At 37.5% G+C, this 17890-nt stretch overlaps 1 protein-coding gene across 1 annotated transcript; it reads left to right on the top strand.

The window, feature by feature from the left end:
* Window positions 1–3845: 3845 nt before the first annotated feature.
* Window positions 3846–9211, top strand: LOC140140364 (alpha-N-acetyl-neuraminyl-2,3-beta-galactosyl-1,3-N-acetyl-galactosaminide alpha-2,6-sialyltransferase-like). The gene is made up of 4 exons (XM_072162124.1): window positions 3846–4060; window positions 4465–4886; window positions 6086–6193; window positions 8884–9211. The coding sequence occupies exons 1-4, from the start codon at window positions 3917–3919 to the stop codon at window positions 9209–9211; spliced, it is 1002 nt and encodes a 333-aa protein (XP_072018225.1). The 5' UTR covers window positions 3846–3916.
* The last annotated feature ends 8679 nt before the right edge of the window (window positions 9212–17890 follow it).

Below are 17890 nucleotides of genomic sequence, written 5' to 3'. Positions count from 1 at the left end.
GATTCCAAATATGGTCTTGAAAACGTACAATTCTGAATTTTTTTAATTAAAAAAAATGAAACTTGTCGTCTACAGTCGATTCCCGTATGGAGGGGGCTAACATTGCAGATACTGAATTTTGATTGGGGACGAAATACCTTTACTCAGTCTGCCCTCAAAGTAAAAGGCAGTATCTAATAGCAATAAACAAAGCATATAATGTGTTTTAAATCGGGGAGAAGATTTCATCGTTCGTGTCGATATATCGGCCAGGATGGTACAATGTATAACCCGCCTTGATCATCCCCACGTTTTGTATCCATAATTCAGCCTGAGTGGCAATATTCAGTACCACTGAATAAAATCCATTTACTTTTGTCGTAGCTTTTGTTTAAATGTAATAAACTTATTCCAATATCAAGTGTATCTGTTTAAAGAGCTGCTATGAGGTATATAGTTCAATCTAATGGCCCAAATGGGTTCCAATGAGCGATTGATTACCAACCAATGAAATGTGGTTGAACTTTGTGTGGCTAAATGAACAATCATGTGCATTGGCATCGCTCATTAATGTGCGATTAAACTATAAACCATGATTAATATATGCGTGTTCATGAAATGCGGGGAAGTTTAACGTTGCACATCCATTCTGATTCGAAAGAGCGCGTGGTTCCTATTACATGTTTTCGATTTGCACTCGTGGAAAAGAAAGCTTATACCAACAAAGGAATTGAAATCTAAGTTAATAAAATATTCAATCGAAAAGCGTCAGCGAAAGTGATATTTAATGTGTCTACAACACCAAGACTTGGTATACATCCACGATGACAAAAGAATGGCACGCTTTTAGTATCTGCCGTTATAGCATGCAGCATTCATGACTATAATTATTTGACTTTTATATAATCTCATTTTATGCCATTTTTAAGCAATTTCAAAGCAATTTCTAAGCAATTTTAATCACTTAGAGGTCTGTACCAAAAACTTCAATTTCAATTATTTAAAGTTTTGCTTGGTGTGAAGACACATTATGCAGGTGCATGATATGCTCCTTGAGAGCGGACTCTTGCTACATGAGCAACCAGGTAGCAACTAACTTGCTCAAAGGGGTGTTGGCTCTTGTTATGTAAATCAGGCAGTTTTCACGCTCCGTAGCTTTTACACGTGCGAAAATATAATATGATGTATCATTTGCTATAGAGTTACGAAAGTTTGCAGGCTTGTATGTTCTTATACGTTTATTTAAAAAAAGTTTATTCAAGTCTCATTTAAGGTTGGTCTGAACCCTGGAATTATGAAAACTTTCGGACCTCATAACTGCTAAATTATTAGTCTAAAGAATATAAAAGTATACATTTTTAGAATGGAAATGACTTGATAAATTCATCTGTGAGGTCCAATTTGGGCCAAAATGCTTATTTTTGGAGAAAATCCCAAAAAACAGTTTTTTAATTATTTTTAAAAACTAGATAAAAATATCTAGGACCCGTATTTTTATTTTTTTGAATTTTGACCAACTTCACCAAAAATACTTGAAATTTGGGCGAAAATCAGGCTTTTTTATGATTTTTTTGGTGCAAATTTCTCAAAGTTGGTCAAAATTCAAAAAAATAAAAATACGGGTCCTAGATATTTTTATCTAGTTTTTAAAATAATAAAAAAAAAAATTTTGGCTAAAAAATTTTTTTGTTACGTTGTTTTTTTTAATTATCTCAAAAAATGAGCATTTTGGCCCAAATTGGACCTCACAGATGAATTTATCAAGTCATTTCCATTCTAAAAATGTATACTTTTATATTCTTTAGACCAACAATTTAGAAGTTATGAGGCCCGAAAGTTTCCATAATTCCAGGGTTCAGACCAACCTTAAGAAGTTTGTACTTTCATTGTACATTTGTATACCATGATTTACATGGTTTACAACTTTTTGCTGAGACCATATTTCAGTAGAACATGTTGAAAACCATCCACAGTCCAAATTTGGTGGGAATCGGATCATGAGGGGCCGAGATATGGCTGCATGAATACCTAATTAGCCCCATTGAAATCAGTGTAAATTGGCCTGGTTCATAACTGTTTGACCATGTATGATAACAATAGAAAGAAATAAGCTAGGAAAATAAAGACAAACCAGGGTGAACATTAATCTAATGAGAACTTTTGTCAACTGTTGTGAAATAAAAATAGATACAGCGGGTATACACTACAAACACATACGTTAAATAATGGCACTGAACATAAAGCAGATTTCATGTCGTTACCCGTGTGAAGGTTGACGATATAAATTCGATATCATCACGGACGGCTATCACAGATAAATGGGGATACCAATGGGCTATTCCGGTTGAAATCCTTACACCCCCTATGTAAGACATGACCTTAATCTCCCACCACTCAGGCAGTGTAGATTTCAAATTAAGTCACCCATTCAAGTAATCCCATTTGAAATTTACACTCCCTATGTGGAAGATTAAGGTCATGTCTTCCACAGGGGTGTATGGATTTCAAATGGAATAGCCCGATCAATGGGCAGATGTGCTTTTATATCCTAGCAATTGATGTTGCTATTATGTTGTGTTTTAAAGTTCAAGTGACAAAATAGGTTTAGTGTAGGAAATGTCGTGAGGCCTGCTTGCATGTCGTGGAGCGAGCAGTTTTATCCTGATGTAAGCGAGTGTGTTGAACATTAGATTTAGTATGAAAAGAAATAGTATTAGTCGAGTCAACCAGGTGGCTTTGCCATGCAGATGCTTTATTTTTCTATCCTATTTCTTCGTAATCCTTAAATTTCCTAGTACACAAATTTTGTTCTTCCTAAAGCTAAAATTACGCTTCCTCAACGTTGCTAAGTTAAAGGAAATTTGATTTTTTGTCATTTTTTTCAAAGCGCAGACTGGAAGTTCAAAGCGCAGATAGGCGCTTACCATATTCTTTCAACACATATATTTAACTGCAAGTCAAACAATATGATTTAGAAATACCCAAAATAACGGGGTATGCTTTGATTCAAGTTGAATTTCTATTGGTTCGTTTACAACCTATACAAAATAATTCTTTACCTGGTATGGACATTGTGTGACAGCGTACCGGGTAACAGGAGTTTTTCGGAGCCGTGGTCAAATTCCACGGTCTATCTTGGGATATACCCTGTGATCCGAGGTAATATTTTACAGTGTACCCGTATGGTAATTTGTGTTAAGTGCCCCTCCCCCCGGATTTACAAGTACATTGTGCCCCGAGGGGACGGGCTCGTATAGCGCACATGAGAGAGAGTTGTAAACTTACGGAAAGACGGTGCCGTCTCGCCAATCCATTGGATGATGAGTGAACAAGTTATAGTCCCCGGGGGTTGTAGTGTTACTACTGGGATACTCGGTACATAGGAGCACTTAAGGCAGCTATAGGGCCTAAGTTGGTATTTAAAACAGTCGACAAGCGTATCTAATAATGCATGTCTTCCCGAGGCTACCAGGACAGCGCCCATTAGAAAAACACCACGCATCACCTATTTATTAGAGAGTAAAAGTGGGATCATACAAAGAGCAATTTCCGTTCTTAAAATAATACTTCACTTTTAGAAATCCTCGTAAACATGGTATTAAAAGATGTGTTTAACTGACATACACACGATAAATGGATTGCTTCAAGGGCTTCTACAGCTGGGTGTGTTGTTAGACCCAATTTAGAGTCACTTGCTGCGGAGTCACGAGCGGCTAATTGTTGACCAATCAATTTCTGAAACTGGGAACAGCGAGCTACCTTATTGGTTAAAAATCAGTCCTCGGCGACTTTCTGTATATTCAGTTTAACTTGTTGTTGGTGTTCAAACAGCACGTTCCAGTGCACGTAAATCTCAATTATCTACTCTTTCCTCATCTGTTTTGCTTACTTCTACTATGTCGAAAGTACAGTTGGTATCGCCCACTCGGGGAGCGCCATGTTTGTTGCGCGTGGACCAGCCGCCTGTCCGTTTCCCAGGTGCTATCCCCACCTACTGAAAAGAACTTACACTGCCCGAAATGAAACATTCCAAAGACATAGACAGCAGCTTTTAGTACCGATATCAGTTCCAGATCATAGGGTAAGTATTTTGCTATCTGGTTAACGGTTGTAATAGCTCATACCCCAACCATACGTATGTGCCCCTAGCATAACACAGAACTTGAAACTGAATTGCATCATTAACACCTGACGTTACCCATTTCCTATGGGGTGACGGGCTGTGTTACCGTTATTTATAGCCTACTGAGGGACTTGCGTTTCGCCCCTAAATGATGTTCCCCATATGGTTTGATGTCTAAAATCAATGGGCAAAAATGGCCCACATTATAAATCGTAGTTTCAATGCATTTGAAGCTCAGTTACACTCACAGACAAAAGTATCAAAAAGTCTTCAAAGACGCTATTGAAAAATAGCGAGCGATAAGAACCCTATAATTCTGATAATGATTTAACATATTGACATATTTTTCTTTCCTATTTCAGCCATTTCTTTACCATTGCAGTGAGTGTGCAGTGGTCACTAGTTCCGGTCAACTTCTTGGCAAAGGAGCCGGACGAGAAATCGACAACACACAATGTGTAATCCGAATGAACGATGCCCCTACACAAGGTTACGAAGATGACGTAGGGTCACGAACTACGATCAGAGTGGTTGGACACTCGAACTTCCGATTGATCTTCCAAAATAAAGTACCCATCCAAAAATTGCATTTTAAAGATGAAAGAACTAGATCGGAGAATGTGGTGATTGCTTGGTTGTATAATACAAATATATACAAGAATACCGCTTATAGACTGGTGCTAAACTACTCACAGATGTATAAAAATGTGACTTTTTACATGCATACATTGGCTATGATGAGACACAATAATGAAGTTTTCCATAATGAAACGGGTATTACAAGGTAAGAGCACGTATTTTTAGTTGGGTTGCTGATAAAAAAGCGTTTGATTTTTGACAAATTTATTGTTTTTCTAAAGCCAGGAAACCCTGCGCCAGGAAGTACCTTAAAATATATACAACTATTTTGGTTGCTGCGTTTGATATAAAATGAAGCTGTAAAGATCAAAATATCTTATATTGTTTATAGATTTGATAAATTGACTTATCATACCAGTAAGGGAAACATCAAAGAACACCGCTAACCGGATATATTTTCGTATCTTCTAAACACTTGACAGATACGATAATTAATCAAAATAAAATGATAAACTCTCCTGTCAAGGAGTATTTTTGTCACGAACTTCCTTCCTTTACGGCAATTTTAGTTGACAAATGCTTTTTCAAGGCGTGTTACCATGGTTACAGGCAGATGTTGTCAACACTTTCAGAGAATCGATTTTGCTAGTCATAATAGTCTTCAACATTAAAAGTCAAAGTTTTCAGATATTTTTTCAAAATTTCAAGAGCTATCTCAAAAACTACTGAACTAATACTAGGCTTGTTTGTATTCATTTTAATGCACCTTTTATGCTGTGTTTAAATATGGTCATGAAAATGTACAATTCTGATTGTGGTTGTTTTTTTAAGAACATTTTAAACCTGTCTGTAGTCGACGTCCGTGTGAAAAGGGTTAAGGCATATTAACACGCATTTGATGAATTGCATTTATACTTAAGAGCCATACATTGTATTAATGATATTTTGAACATTTTTGAAAGTAATATCAATTAATTTGAGTTTGATAAGATATAGCTTTTAAGGTTTTTAAAATCAATATATGTATTAGGAAGTTTAATAGTGGTTTAAGTGTTTTAAAGTTGCGACTGAATTAAAACTTCATTTCTGATTTAAAGATGTGTTTCAGAAATATAGGCCCTACATGCAAATTCGGATTTATCATTCATCAGCTGTGTGAAAGATCCAATCTGTTCAACCCAGAGAACTGACAATATTTAGCAGAGTTTCATATTGTTTTATTATTAATTAAATCAAGAGAGGTAATCCTATATTATCTTTAAGCTGCATAATCATTATACTATAATGATCTGCTTAAAGATGGGATTGATTTTTTTTCTCCTTCTACCAAACTATTAGCCTCTAGAGCCGATTTTTATGTACGTTTTTTATATTTTTATATGTCGTTTTTGTTGTTCTTGACAGAACACAAGCGAAGACCTGGCTGACGACAGGATGGCACGCTATGTTATTAGCCCTTGATGTATGCGACAAAATCAAAGTATATGGCATGGTTTATGACGAATATTGCAAGTAAGTATACGTATAACCCCCTACCCCCACCCCGCATACATATGAACCTCAACCACCCTCACCCCACACACCCACCCCACCCCACACACCCCATCCCCTACCCTCACACAACTTGTCTGCCTATCCGGGGACGTTGATCCGTTTTATACAAATATTTTTACACAGGTAACTGATTTTTATATCAACAATAGGGGCGCACTCTCAAATGCATTTTTAAGTAACGTCCACGGTTGAATTTTAAAGTTTCAGAAAAACGTCCCACGTTTGCCAACAAATACACCCCCGCCCCTATAAATAGTCAAGAGGCTCGAACACGCCTTCGATTATACACCTTTGAATCTTGGACGTCAAAGATGCGATCTTGAATGTCCAAGATGCAATTGAATGTCCAAGGTCACTGAGATGTTGAACGTCCAAGATGCAATCTTGAATGTCCAAGATGCAATCTCGAATGTCCAAGATGCAATCTTGAATGTCCAAGATGCAATTGAATGTCCAAGGTCAGTGGGATGTTGAGCGTCCAAGATGCAATATTGAATGTCCAAGATGCAATTAAATGTCCAAGGTCAGTGTGATGTTGATCGTCCAAGATGCGATCTTAAATGGCCAAGATGCAATTGAATGTCCAAGGTCAGTGGGATGTTGAACGTCCAAGATGCGATCTTGAATGTCCAAGATGCAATTGAATGTCCAAGGTCAGTGGGATGTTGAACGTCCAAGATGCAATCTTGAATGTCCAAGATGCAATTGAATGTCCAAGGTCAGTGGGATGTTGAACGTCCAAGATGCAATCTTGAATGTCCAAGATGCAATTGAATGTCCAAGGTCAGTGGGATGTTGAACGTCCAAGATGCGATCTTGAATGTCCAAGATGCAATTGAATGTCCAAGGTCAGTGGGGTGTTGAACGTCCAAGGTGCGATCTTGAATGTCCAAGATGTCAGTGGGATGTTGAACGTCCAAGATGAAATCACGATAGTTCAAGGTCATGGTCTAGGATGCCTAAGGTTGTTCAAGATGCAACCTTAGATGTCAAATAATTTTTCCGGTAGACTTAAATCAACGAACCACATGGCCAGAAATCACAAGAACCCAATCATCAGTAGCGTATCAATTGAATATATAAATACAAAAGCCACCCAAGTCCATACTTTGGCCAAATTGAGTTAAGCATGGGAAAGTGTTGCTATACATAGACATGTCATATGTTTGAAAGAACAACTCAAATTCATCTTCTGTGTCTATTGAGCATGTGAAAAATAGCATGTATGAAAGAATCCACCCAAGTCCATGATTTGAGTCTTGTAACACATTGATTGAAATCCAGTATGTATAAAAGTCCACTTGTAACATCTTCATTGCTGGAGAGTGACTTTTGAAAACAAAATGGGTTTAATCAAGGAAAGTGTGTGGTTTATATTATATGGCAGAATGCTTATCAACATTATACATAACTGTGTGCTTTATCGTCATACCTAATACAGTTTAACCCACCCATTTGCACGTACAACTTACCATATTGACCAGGTAAATGTAACTGAAGGAATTAAAATGATACACAGGTTTTTTTCTCAAAATTACTTCCCATGGACTTGGGTGGGTTTTGGATTCATGTATTCAATTGTTTTGAGCCTTTTGGCCATATATGGCCTCTTGTTCATCCATACACAACCCCTCGTTGAACAATAGACCATATGGTTTTTCAACACATTATCATTGTGTATCAGAAGCCAGATCTTAATGTATTATGTGCAACAGACAAGGTTAATAAACTCTGCCTGTCATTTCACGATTAAGTTCATTAATCCACATCACCGCGTCAAAACCACAGGTGTAACATCGTCAGCTTTCCATCAAAATGTCTTTCGATAGCTTTAATACACAGCAATGGACATATGCACACCATCCCATTATGTTTTCCGTGTTGCTTACAGCACTTTTCCATAGCGACCTATGTGTCTTTTGTGTGGAATTGCGAATTTGCTTGATAGGTCCTCTTTCAGATTTGCCCAATAGTCCTTATTTTGGAAATTGGGAATAAATTACAACTTCTCCCCCCCCCCCCTAAAAAACCCGTTATTTTAATTGGGCGAATTTCCAAACACTTGGGTAATCTCGTGTTATCCGTGCAGAGAAGATTCCCCGAATATTTTGCAACATGACGCCACATTTCGGTTGTGTACAGATTGCTTCTGTCAGATTTTGGCCCTAAATTATCCTCCATGCTCCTCATGCTCCTGGAGCATGAATAATCTAGAGTAATATTCTAAGTCCAACATGCTCCAGGAGCATGTTTTGAATGTACACTGTTCCATGAACATATTTGTTATATGCTCCTGGAGCATTGTGCATTCAAAACATGTTCCTGGAGCATGTGTTATATGCTCCCGGAGCATTGTGCATTCAAAACATGCTCCTGGAGCATGTTGGACTTAAAATATTACGCCAGATTATTCATGCTCCCGGGTATATGTTCCCGGAGCAGCTATGCCAAATCTGACAGAAGCGTACATATTTACTCCGTGATTATGATGACGTCACTGGTCGTATAACACGAGATTGCCAACAATTCAACTGGTGGTATAACACGAATTTACCAGACTTTAACCGAGCCATCGTTTATAAATAAATGCGTAGTAAGCATATTCTCTCCTAACTTCTTTATTATTCATTTTTGTTGTGTGTGTGCAGAGATCATCCCAACGACACCACGCCATATCATTACTATGGCAACGGCGAGAACGTGACCAGGACTGAGTGTGAATACTACACCAAGAGCGAAACAAGGCTTACCAGTGGTCACCTCTTCGTTACTGAAAAATACATATTTGGGCGATGGGCTCAAAAATATAACATGACATTTATGCACCCATCATGGAAAGCCAAAGTGTACAATCAGTCCAAATTGGACACTCCATTTATGAAGTTATATCGAGAGAGAAAAATGACAAAATCAAAAATAAAACTCACACAGCGTCACTACATTCCAAAGCTGCTCAACATGACCGCGGATCGATAACTGATACTAGGTCACAGTCATTCGGTCGAATGATGATGGGTGATAAGTCAGATCGGCGGCGCCACAATGATTTGGACAATGGTATATTCATGCACGTAGGGGGATCGACAACAAATAGTTCTCACACAAAGAAAATAGTTTTACTAACAGTGGCAGGTGACGAAGGGACACAATGCTTTTGTTTTTTAGCGACATTTATAATGTTTACACAGAGTAATAATTTATGTACAGTAGATTATTTTCAAGTTTTAAAATGATTATAGAATTTGTAATTAGTGGCCTCCACTATAATCAGCTGCTTATAATGATACAATGTATCGATTTTGTAAGCATATTGTAATGTCAAAACCGATAAGTATAATATTATCATACTCAATGCAGGCTTTTGAAGTCTGGTTTGAGAATTTTGCTGAGTATATGGTCAAATCAAGACCCAGGTACGTTTTTGCACGGAGCCGATGTCATTGGTCCAATGTCATTTCAGAGTTACGAACTGCACGGTCTAAAACCAATGATCTACTCTAACACAGTAACTGTACCCCTATAATGGGTTATTCCAGTTGAAATCCATACACCATCTATGGAAGGCAAGATCTTCCACTCAGGTAGTGAGAATTTCAAATGGTATTACCTGAATGGATGACTCCGTGATTTGAAATCCACACTCCTGTATGGCAGATTAAGGTCATGTCTTCTATACGGGGTGTATGGATTTCACCTGGAATAGCACAATGAACAAGGAATAAAGACTCCTTACTTTTTAATTTTTTTCTTTTAATTTACAAATATCTGTGTGACAGATATTTGTAAATAAAAAGAAAAATCTACCCTGAAAATACGATCGTGCCCTAGCAACTGTAGGCTATAGATTAGCAACATATTGCTTGATAACATAAATACACTTTTGGAATTATTTTTCATTTAATATGTTTACGTTTACGTAGTAAACCAATGACGACGTAAAATTTTAGTCAATCTTGGACCCCCGGAAGGGCTGGCTACAAAGAAACAATTACCGTTCCAAAAATAGCAATCAAGCTTAAACTAAACACATCACAAGAAATAAGTCCCCCTCTGCACATTTCGTCATAACATCATAAAGTAAATCTTTGTACCAATAAAACTTACTTAGAAACAATTATATGAGTGTTTACTAGGTGTTGTGTGAAAATAAAAGATGTCCATGACTTCATGGCTGAATGAACCCCAATTGAAGACAAAAACTGCCCTTTCCAAAAGTCACAAAGTAGGCCTATGGTTGTTAACTGCAAGGCGTATTGGGACAAAGAATGGAACTGGCATCTTACAACTCACTGTGCTGAACTATGCACCAAGGGGACTTGCACGGCTGAATGATCAAGAATCGATACACATTACTTTAAATGTTAACTTGGTGAGGATATTAATTTAAACTGTACTCAGCCACATGGGTTTTTCCAACGCTCTGCAGGGTCTATTGTTCTATTGTTTCCGATTAGAGCGCTGACATATTGGAAAATGTTGCCAATCAATATTCATGAGAGTGTACATTCAACGTCCAGTTTGCGAAATTGGGTGAGTTGTGTTTGGTAGGTGTGAAATACATCTGACTGGGCGTTTTAATTACGTAACGAATAAAGGCATTGACATCATCGAATGGCTGCCCAGTGCTGTTATGTGTTTAGTTATTATATAGGCCTAATAATTATTATTAAATGTATTCATCATTCCTTTCTTTTCCCTTCTCTGTACTTACGTACTTATTCTTTCCTAGGCCTACACTTTATCATTCCCTCGCTCTCATTGTCCCCTCTCACCCTCCCTCTCTCATTGCCAACATTTTCCTTATATTTCTATTTATCTACTTGTCTTTATTATATCTTTTTATTTCTCCCTTCCTCCAGCCCTCTCTCATTCTCCATCTCCCCTCCTCCTCTCTGCCTCCCTCCTCCCTCCCAAGACTTCTCACAGAGGTGAATCTGCCCCTCCCCAACCCCCTTCCCTCTTTGGGTACGCCACTATTTCTATACCAATCTCCTTCTTAAAATAAAATTAAATGGAAATTTCTTAAAAACAACCTTTATAGGCCTATACTTATGCTTACATGTATACGTATAGCGATTACCATTATAGTGTAATATAGATATATGGACTAGACATGGCAGCCTTCATACATTCTAATGTGTAATCGATCAGCGAGAGCATTCAATTTATTTAAATGAAACGCCTAACGTCAGGTGGGTGGTAAAGATGATTGCATCGACAGCTAAAGCCTCCTCATATACTTCAGACCCACACAAGCACACATTTGGGATACGTGAGTACAATGGTACCACTTTACACATGACTGCCCTTACACATGATTGTAGTGTGGTCACTTATTGATACTCGCCTGTTGTGTAGAGCGTTAATATGATGCCGGATCAGTGACCAATTTAATGGAGGAACCCCTTTATTCGAAACAATGGTACCACTTTTATGAATAGCCTGTCGCAACTTCTAATCGGCATCAAACGAACAAAAGATTATATAATCTATTGCGACTCTATTTCTATTTAAAAGCTCTTTGGGTTTTTCCATTAGTAACAAGCCATGAATCAACTTTTGTGACAAGCATAGGCCTACTTGTGACTTTCGAAAGGGGCAGTTTTTTGCCTTAAATTTAGGCTCATTCAGCTCTGAAGTCATGGAAATCTCTCATGTTCACACAACACTTAGTAAACAGTCATATAATTATTTCAAAAATAGTTCTAATGGTACAAAACGAAAACTTACAATGTTATTATGAAATGTTGAGAGGGGGACTTATTTCTTGTGCTGTGTTTATAAATTAGCCCCGATAGAGGGCAGGGTCTTAAGAATAAGGGAAATTACAGGGTAGATATTAAACGGAAGAAAATACATATTCATATTATTTAGATTAATTTCGTTAAAACTGCTGAATATGGTCAGTTTAACTTATTTTAACTTATCAAATTACTTGTTTTATATTCTATGATGTCAAATATAGCTTCAAAAATGTTGTATTTTCGACATAATAATTAATTGATTAATAACAACAGATGGCGTTATCACTGCACTAAAATGATTGATATGATCATTTAAAGACCAGTTGTAGAATGCTTATTATGATCATTTTAGTGAGGTAACTAGGTTGGTATAATACAACAAGAGTAGTGTATAGTCAGTATGCGGCGAACACAACGATCATGCTGAATTATGATTTGAATGAAATGGAACTGGTAAAACTATTCGCCGTAGAAGTACCGTATTAAGAGGATTAACTATACCAGCCTACCATAGCAATAGATGAATACAATTTTTGAATATATCGCCAAGCACTACAACGTCCACGTGGTACCTATGCATTGAACCATAGATGTCAAAGAAATGCTGATCACTAGCACCTGTAAGATTAGTATCTTTGAAAAGAGCGGTATTGTAATCAATCTATGATTGCAGACATACACTGGTGATGAGTGCATCCTGCTTGTAGTGCAGGGCGATATATTCAAATATTGTATTCATCTGTTGCTATGATAGTTAATCCTCTTATTACGTAACTTCTACGGCGAATACCACTACTTTGCATTGTATATATAAGTGCAATTTTTGCGTGTTGTACTAAGCATACGGGTTTTTAATTCTTATTATTCTCAAAACAGTGACACCAACTCAGAATGGACCTACTTTGAAGTACACTCTCAGTCTCAAACATTTAATGTTAAACATTTTATTACCCCACACATGCACATACAGCCCACGCCTTCCAGACAATCCAAACAAACACAAAACGTTTAAATGTCGGGTTATAGTGCTATAAAAGGTATAAATGTTTTAATGAACATTAAAAACATTTGTGAACACTTGCAAAATATTCTTACATAAATGTTATCTAAGTGTTAAAAAATGTAGAGTTTAACCCATCTAGAAAACACCAAAGGTCACATTTTTATGTCAAAACGAACATTTTTATACCTCTTTTCTTAATATAAGTGCATTTTCACGCTTTTAACACCTATAAAGAGCAAAATTTGCCTTTTGACCTTTTTGGTAATAACTCTTAGATAGGTCAAACTATGCATTTTCTAAATCCTTATGACTAGAGGAATACATATGTATACTTTGTAACACTTTTGGGGCAAGTTTTAAGTTTCACTCCTGTAGAGTTGTTGCTCGGTTACGCAAAGTCTATCATTATTTTCGACAGGTCTCATGTTTTAATAAAATACATAATTCTGAAGAGTAGCGTTAGGGTTAATCCATGCCAACAGAATCACCCACAGAACATGGATTAAAACGTTTAACTATTAAGTCTGAGGCCTTTTTACACCAAAGATATGTCAAAGGAGAGTTATGAAACTTATCGGAGCCGGACATTTATTCATAGGATAACGTTGCGCGAGGTAGGATGTGTATTTTATCATTTGCCGGGTTTCTTTTACAGACACAAAATTTATTGCAGAACGCCCCAAGGTACTGCATGGCTCTTTTCCTCTCATGTCCGGCTCTCCTGATTCCGGGGTCCGGGGTAAATATTATATATAGGCTAGTTAATAAAGTAAACATTAACCAATAGTATTGAATAGACCTCATGTATACGATCCACTTATAAGAAGTAAGCCTCCGAAAATCGCCGGAAGCAGCGGCCAAAACGGCGGCAAAAGTGGATCCCAATGGTCATTCTGAAGCAGCCATCAGCCGAGATGGCGATAGTCTAAAACTAGTGAGTCTTTTTTGGATTTGGCAATAATATAAAAAAAAAAAACAAGTTGAATAGACCTGTTGTGCATTTCACGTTTATCTTGTCCTTCTTAACAATATAATGATGGCAGAAATGTGCAATTTACATGTAGCCAATAAATTTATAATAAACATGCCGAAAATGAGATTAAATATACGTGTGTCGAGTTTCATTTCAGTTGTTAAAATACAGTTTAACATTTAAATTTAAAGTTTATTCGCCCGTTCATTTGCCCGACCATTCGCCCGTTCATTTGCCCGTTCATTCACGAGTTCATACGGCCGTTCACACGCCCGTTTATTCCTTCATCATCATCATCATCAGTCGGCTACGGAGCAGGCGACTACAAGCTTTCTCCAACTGTTGTGATCTTGGGCAAGCAAACCAATTTTGTTTGGCTGCAGCATCCCTTCAGTATCTCCTAGGAGGTGCTGGACATACTGTAAGTACAGTGTGCGCGGCCGTCCCGGTTTCCTCTTCTGTATTGAACTATTTATGGTCAGACTGATACCTAGGAAATTAATTTGACAAATTCGCACTGGCGGTGTGTGGACACTGATTGGGTACGAATTATTTTGATACAGCCTGTATTCCTGTGATATCCTCGTTAGGCGGGAAACAGGTACTCCAATTGTGTCAACTCAAGGATGATACATTAAGCACGTAATCTTATCTGACAGCATTTTGTCTCTCATTCTGACGTATCTAATATTGGGTTGATACACGGTGCTAAATTTCACTCTTTTAAGTCGGTCGTTGAATAGATCAGTAGGCCGGTGTAAATCTAGATTTTTCAATTGGCTATTCCTTTTAAAATACACACTACCTCTGCGGAAAAATTTGAGAACATGTTCCACAGGGGGAGTACGAATTTCAAATGGAATGAACACATTATTCAGCTTCATTTGAATTTCATACACCCTGTGAGGAATATCTGAATATTCCACAGAGGAAGGGTGAGTTGCAAATAAAGTTACTTTTCAAACTCTTCCACAGAGGGAGTGCGAACTTCAAATGGAATAGCCCAACTGGTTTAATTCATGTGATGTAGTCAACAATATCCGATGTCTGCAGCATAATCCTAGATGTGTTATTTTGTTACCGGATAAGAAAAGAAATTGGGGTAACGAAGGTATTATTAGTCAATCTGAATTACCTGTGGATTGTATGAAGTATATATAGGACACCAAAGAAGTCAAGTAGTATTCGTACGTGTATTTTGGTCATTGCGTTTTCTTTTTCTCTACTTCTTCATCTGCTTCTCCTTCGTTTTCATTATCTTCTTCTGCTTTTTCTGCTACCATCACTTTCTTCTTCTACAATTACGTAAATTATTTCTTCATCTGCTTCTTTTCTTCATCTTCAACATTCTTCATTCTTCTCCTTCTCTTCCTTCGTTGTCTTCTTCTGTTTTTCCCTCTGTATCTCGCTTTAAACATCTGTGTCTCCCTCAACTTTATTCCATCATCGTGTTCATTCCTATTTCTTGCGATATCAACAAATTACATTTATTTGTCTTCCTCTACATTTACCTGTACGACTGTTCCCTGAATAAGTTGATTTACAATACCTTCAACTTGCCTTATTTTTAACACAAAAATCGAATCTTCGTCTTGAGAGATTCTACCATGCTTACATTTCGTAAAGATTTTGGAAATGCCAAAGATTCTACCCTACGATTCTAACAAACACTATGGCACAATAGCCGAAGATTATAATGGGTAGTTATATCTCGTGCAATGTGCCTAAATGTCACATTTGATTAAAATACGGCCATTTTGCGAGGTGCCCTTTGTCACTGTGTGTCGTTTGTCGTCGTCTGTTCATGATCTTTATAGCTACACGATGCGGGGCCAGATGTCATAATGTCAACTCGCACATTTAGCATGGTCTCATAAGCGATGGTTAGCCTTGCATTAAGAGAACGAGCACCAACAACTTTTGCATACTTGTAGGACATGCGTCAGGACGTTAAAAATTAAAAAATGGAATATGCGCCCAAATATCCGCAAGTTTCCAGAAGGTTAATCCAACCTAAAAAGCAAACGTTTAAAAATATCAAGGTCATCACCTGTGTCCCGATTCTTTCCTCTGTACTTTGTCCATCTCTTTTTGTACAAGATCTTTACTACTGCAGACAAGTGCTTATCAATTTATTATATACTATACTGGCGGAACTTTGATCACTACCGTTATCTGAGAACCCACATGTTACTTTTATGCCTAGGGACCCATACACGTCTCTGGTAAACATATTTTTTTATCGTAAATCCAGAAATTGAGCTGTCAAAAGGGCACACTTTACGCAAAACCGTTTTTAATTATTCATACTATATTTTTTGCGTGGCTAACTTTGGAAAATAATGTTGAAGATATTTGAACAGGAAAACGGTGCCACGGACAGCTTTGTTGGCCCATGAGGAAGGGCAGTATATCTACTAATTCGCATTGTCAGTAATCATGATTGGAAGCAATCAATTTCGAATCCCTCTGCGGGTATTTTCTTGAACAGCCTATTCTGAAACATAAATAAAAAAAATAAATGTAGATATTTATATAGCGCGTTATGCCGTAAACAGCCTCAAAGCGCTTTAAATTTATTCCGCCGTCATTAGAATATGTCGGAACCACGTTTGCAGCCTACAAGTGGCGCAGGGTCTATCAGTACAACGACTGTGACTACCCCTAACAGCTTCCCATTGCACCTGGGTGGGGTGAGGCAAGCGAGGCAAAGCGCCTTACCAAAGGGCGCAACACGGTGGTGGGACGGGGAATCGAACCCACGCAAGTCGAGCAAACTCTCGGATTATGAGTCCAAGGCCGTAACCACTGAGCCACCGTGCCCTATGAACATATGAACATATGCGAGTCATTTTATAGGTAAGAATCGCTAGCGTGCTATTAACGGGAAGTACATGATGCGACACGAGAACAGTTGACACTAGTAATCCTACACCGGTACTTCACTGACTGTAGATTCAATACCAACGACAATAATTTCAACAAAATACAATTCTAGTCCCGCAGTCAAGATTTAAAACATGCTTTCAAAAATACTCCAGGTTTATTTAGAACACGTTCTGCTATTTATGTTCGGGTTCATACATACTGCAAGTAATATGACGGTATGAGTGGATATCCTTCAGCAAGGATGGCACTTAAAAGCATTCTAGACACTTTGATGTTTGATACCGTATTTCATACTAAGTATACAAAGCTGCGAGCGTTATTGTAGTTGAAAAAATGGTATTATACTGGAATTATGCCGAATCCATTTCTACTAAACAAACTTTTGTACGTCACTAAAGAGGCGTCATAAATAATCCAGGGATATAGGTCTCAGACGCAGGTATTAATCAAATCCTTAACTTAGAGGCTTAACCATCGCACCCAGGATTAGTTTCTTGTTGATTTTTATGTTTTATGTAGATGTTAAATCGGGACCAACATGCTGCATATTTTCAAAACCCGTGAATATTGAGTATGTGTATCGGTACTCATTTCCGAGTTTACGCGATTCCCTGACGCAAATTCTAAAGGCCTGCTAACGTCTGCATTTATGGGCGCCAGTGGAATCAGAAGTAAATATGAACTGGTAAATCGTGTAACCCTCGTCTATCGAAGTATTTGTTTTTGTAACACGTCTACCGAAGCTTCGATTCAAAGCATTATTATCTTGTTGTTATAGATATAAACGTATAGATAGGAATTTGATAGTACAAATACGTACCACCAGTCTATATATTATGTTATTAGCTTATAAAATCATAGAAATATGCCATTTATACCAGATATTTTTCACCAGATACCAGGCTAAATATAAAAGATAATCGCTATTTTAATCTAAATACCAGGCATGAAATTAATACCCCACAGAATATGGGGGGTAAGGTGGGGTTTTCGCTAAAATGAGGACAAAGGATTGTCCCATCATTACTCCAAGTATTTTGGCGATA

This window comes from Amphiura filiformis, chromosome 19 (assembly GCF_039555335.1).
Source record: "Amphiura filiformis chromosome 19, Afil_fr2py, whole genome shotgun sequence".
NCBI classification, from domain to species: Eukaryota; Metazoa; Echinodermata; class Ophiuroidea; order Amphilepidida; family Amphiuridae; genus Amphiura; species Amphiura filiformis.
Note: the sequence above shows the minus strand (reverse complement) of the source record. Positions and strands in the feature narration are given on the sequence as shown.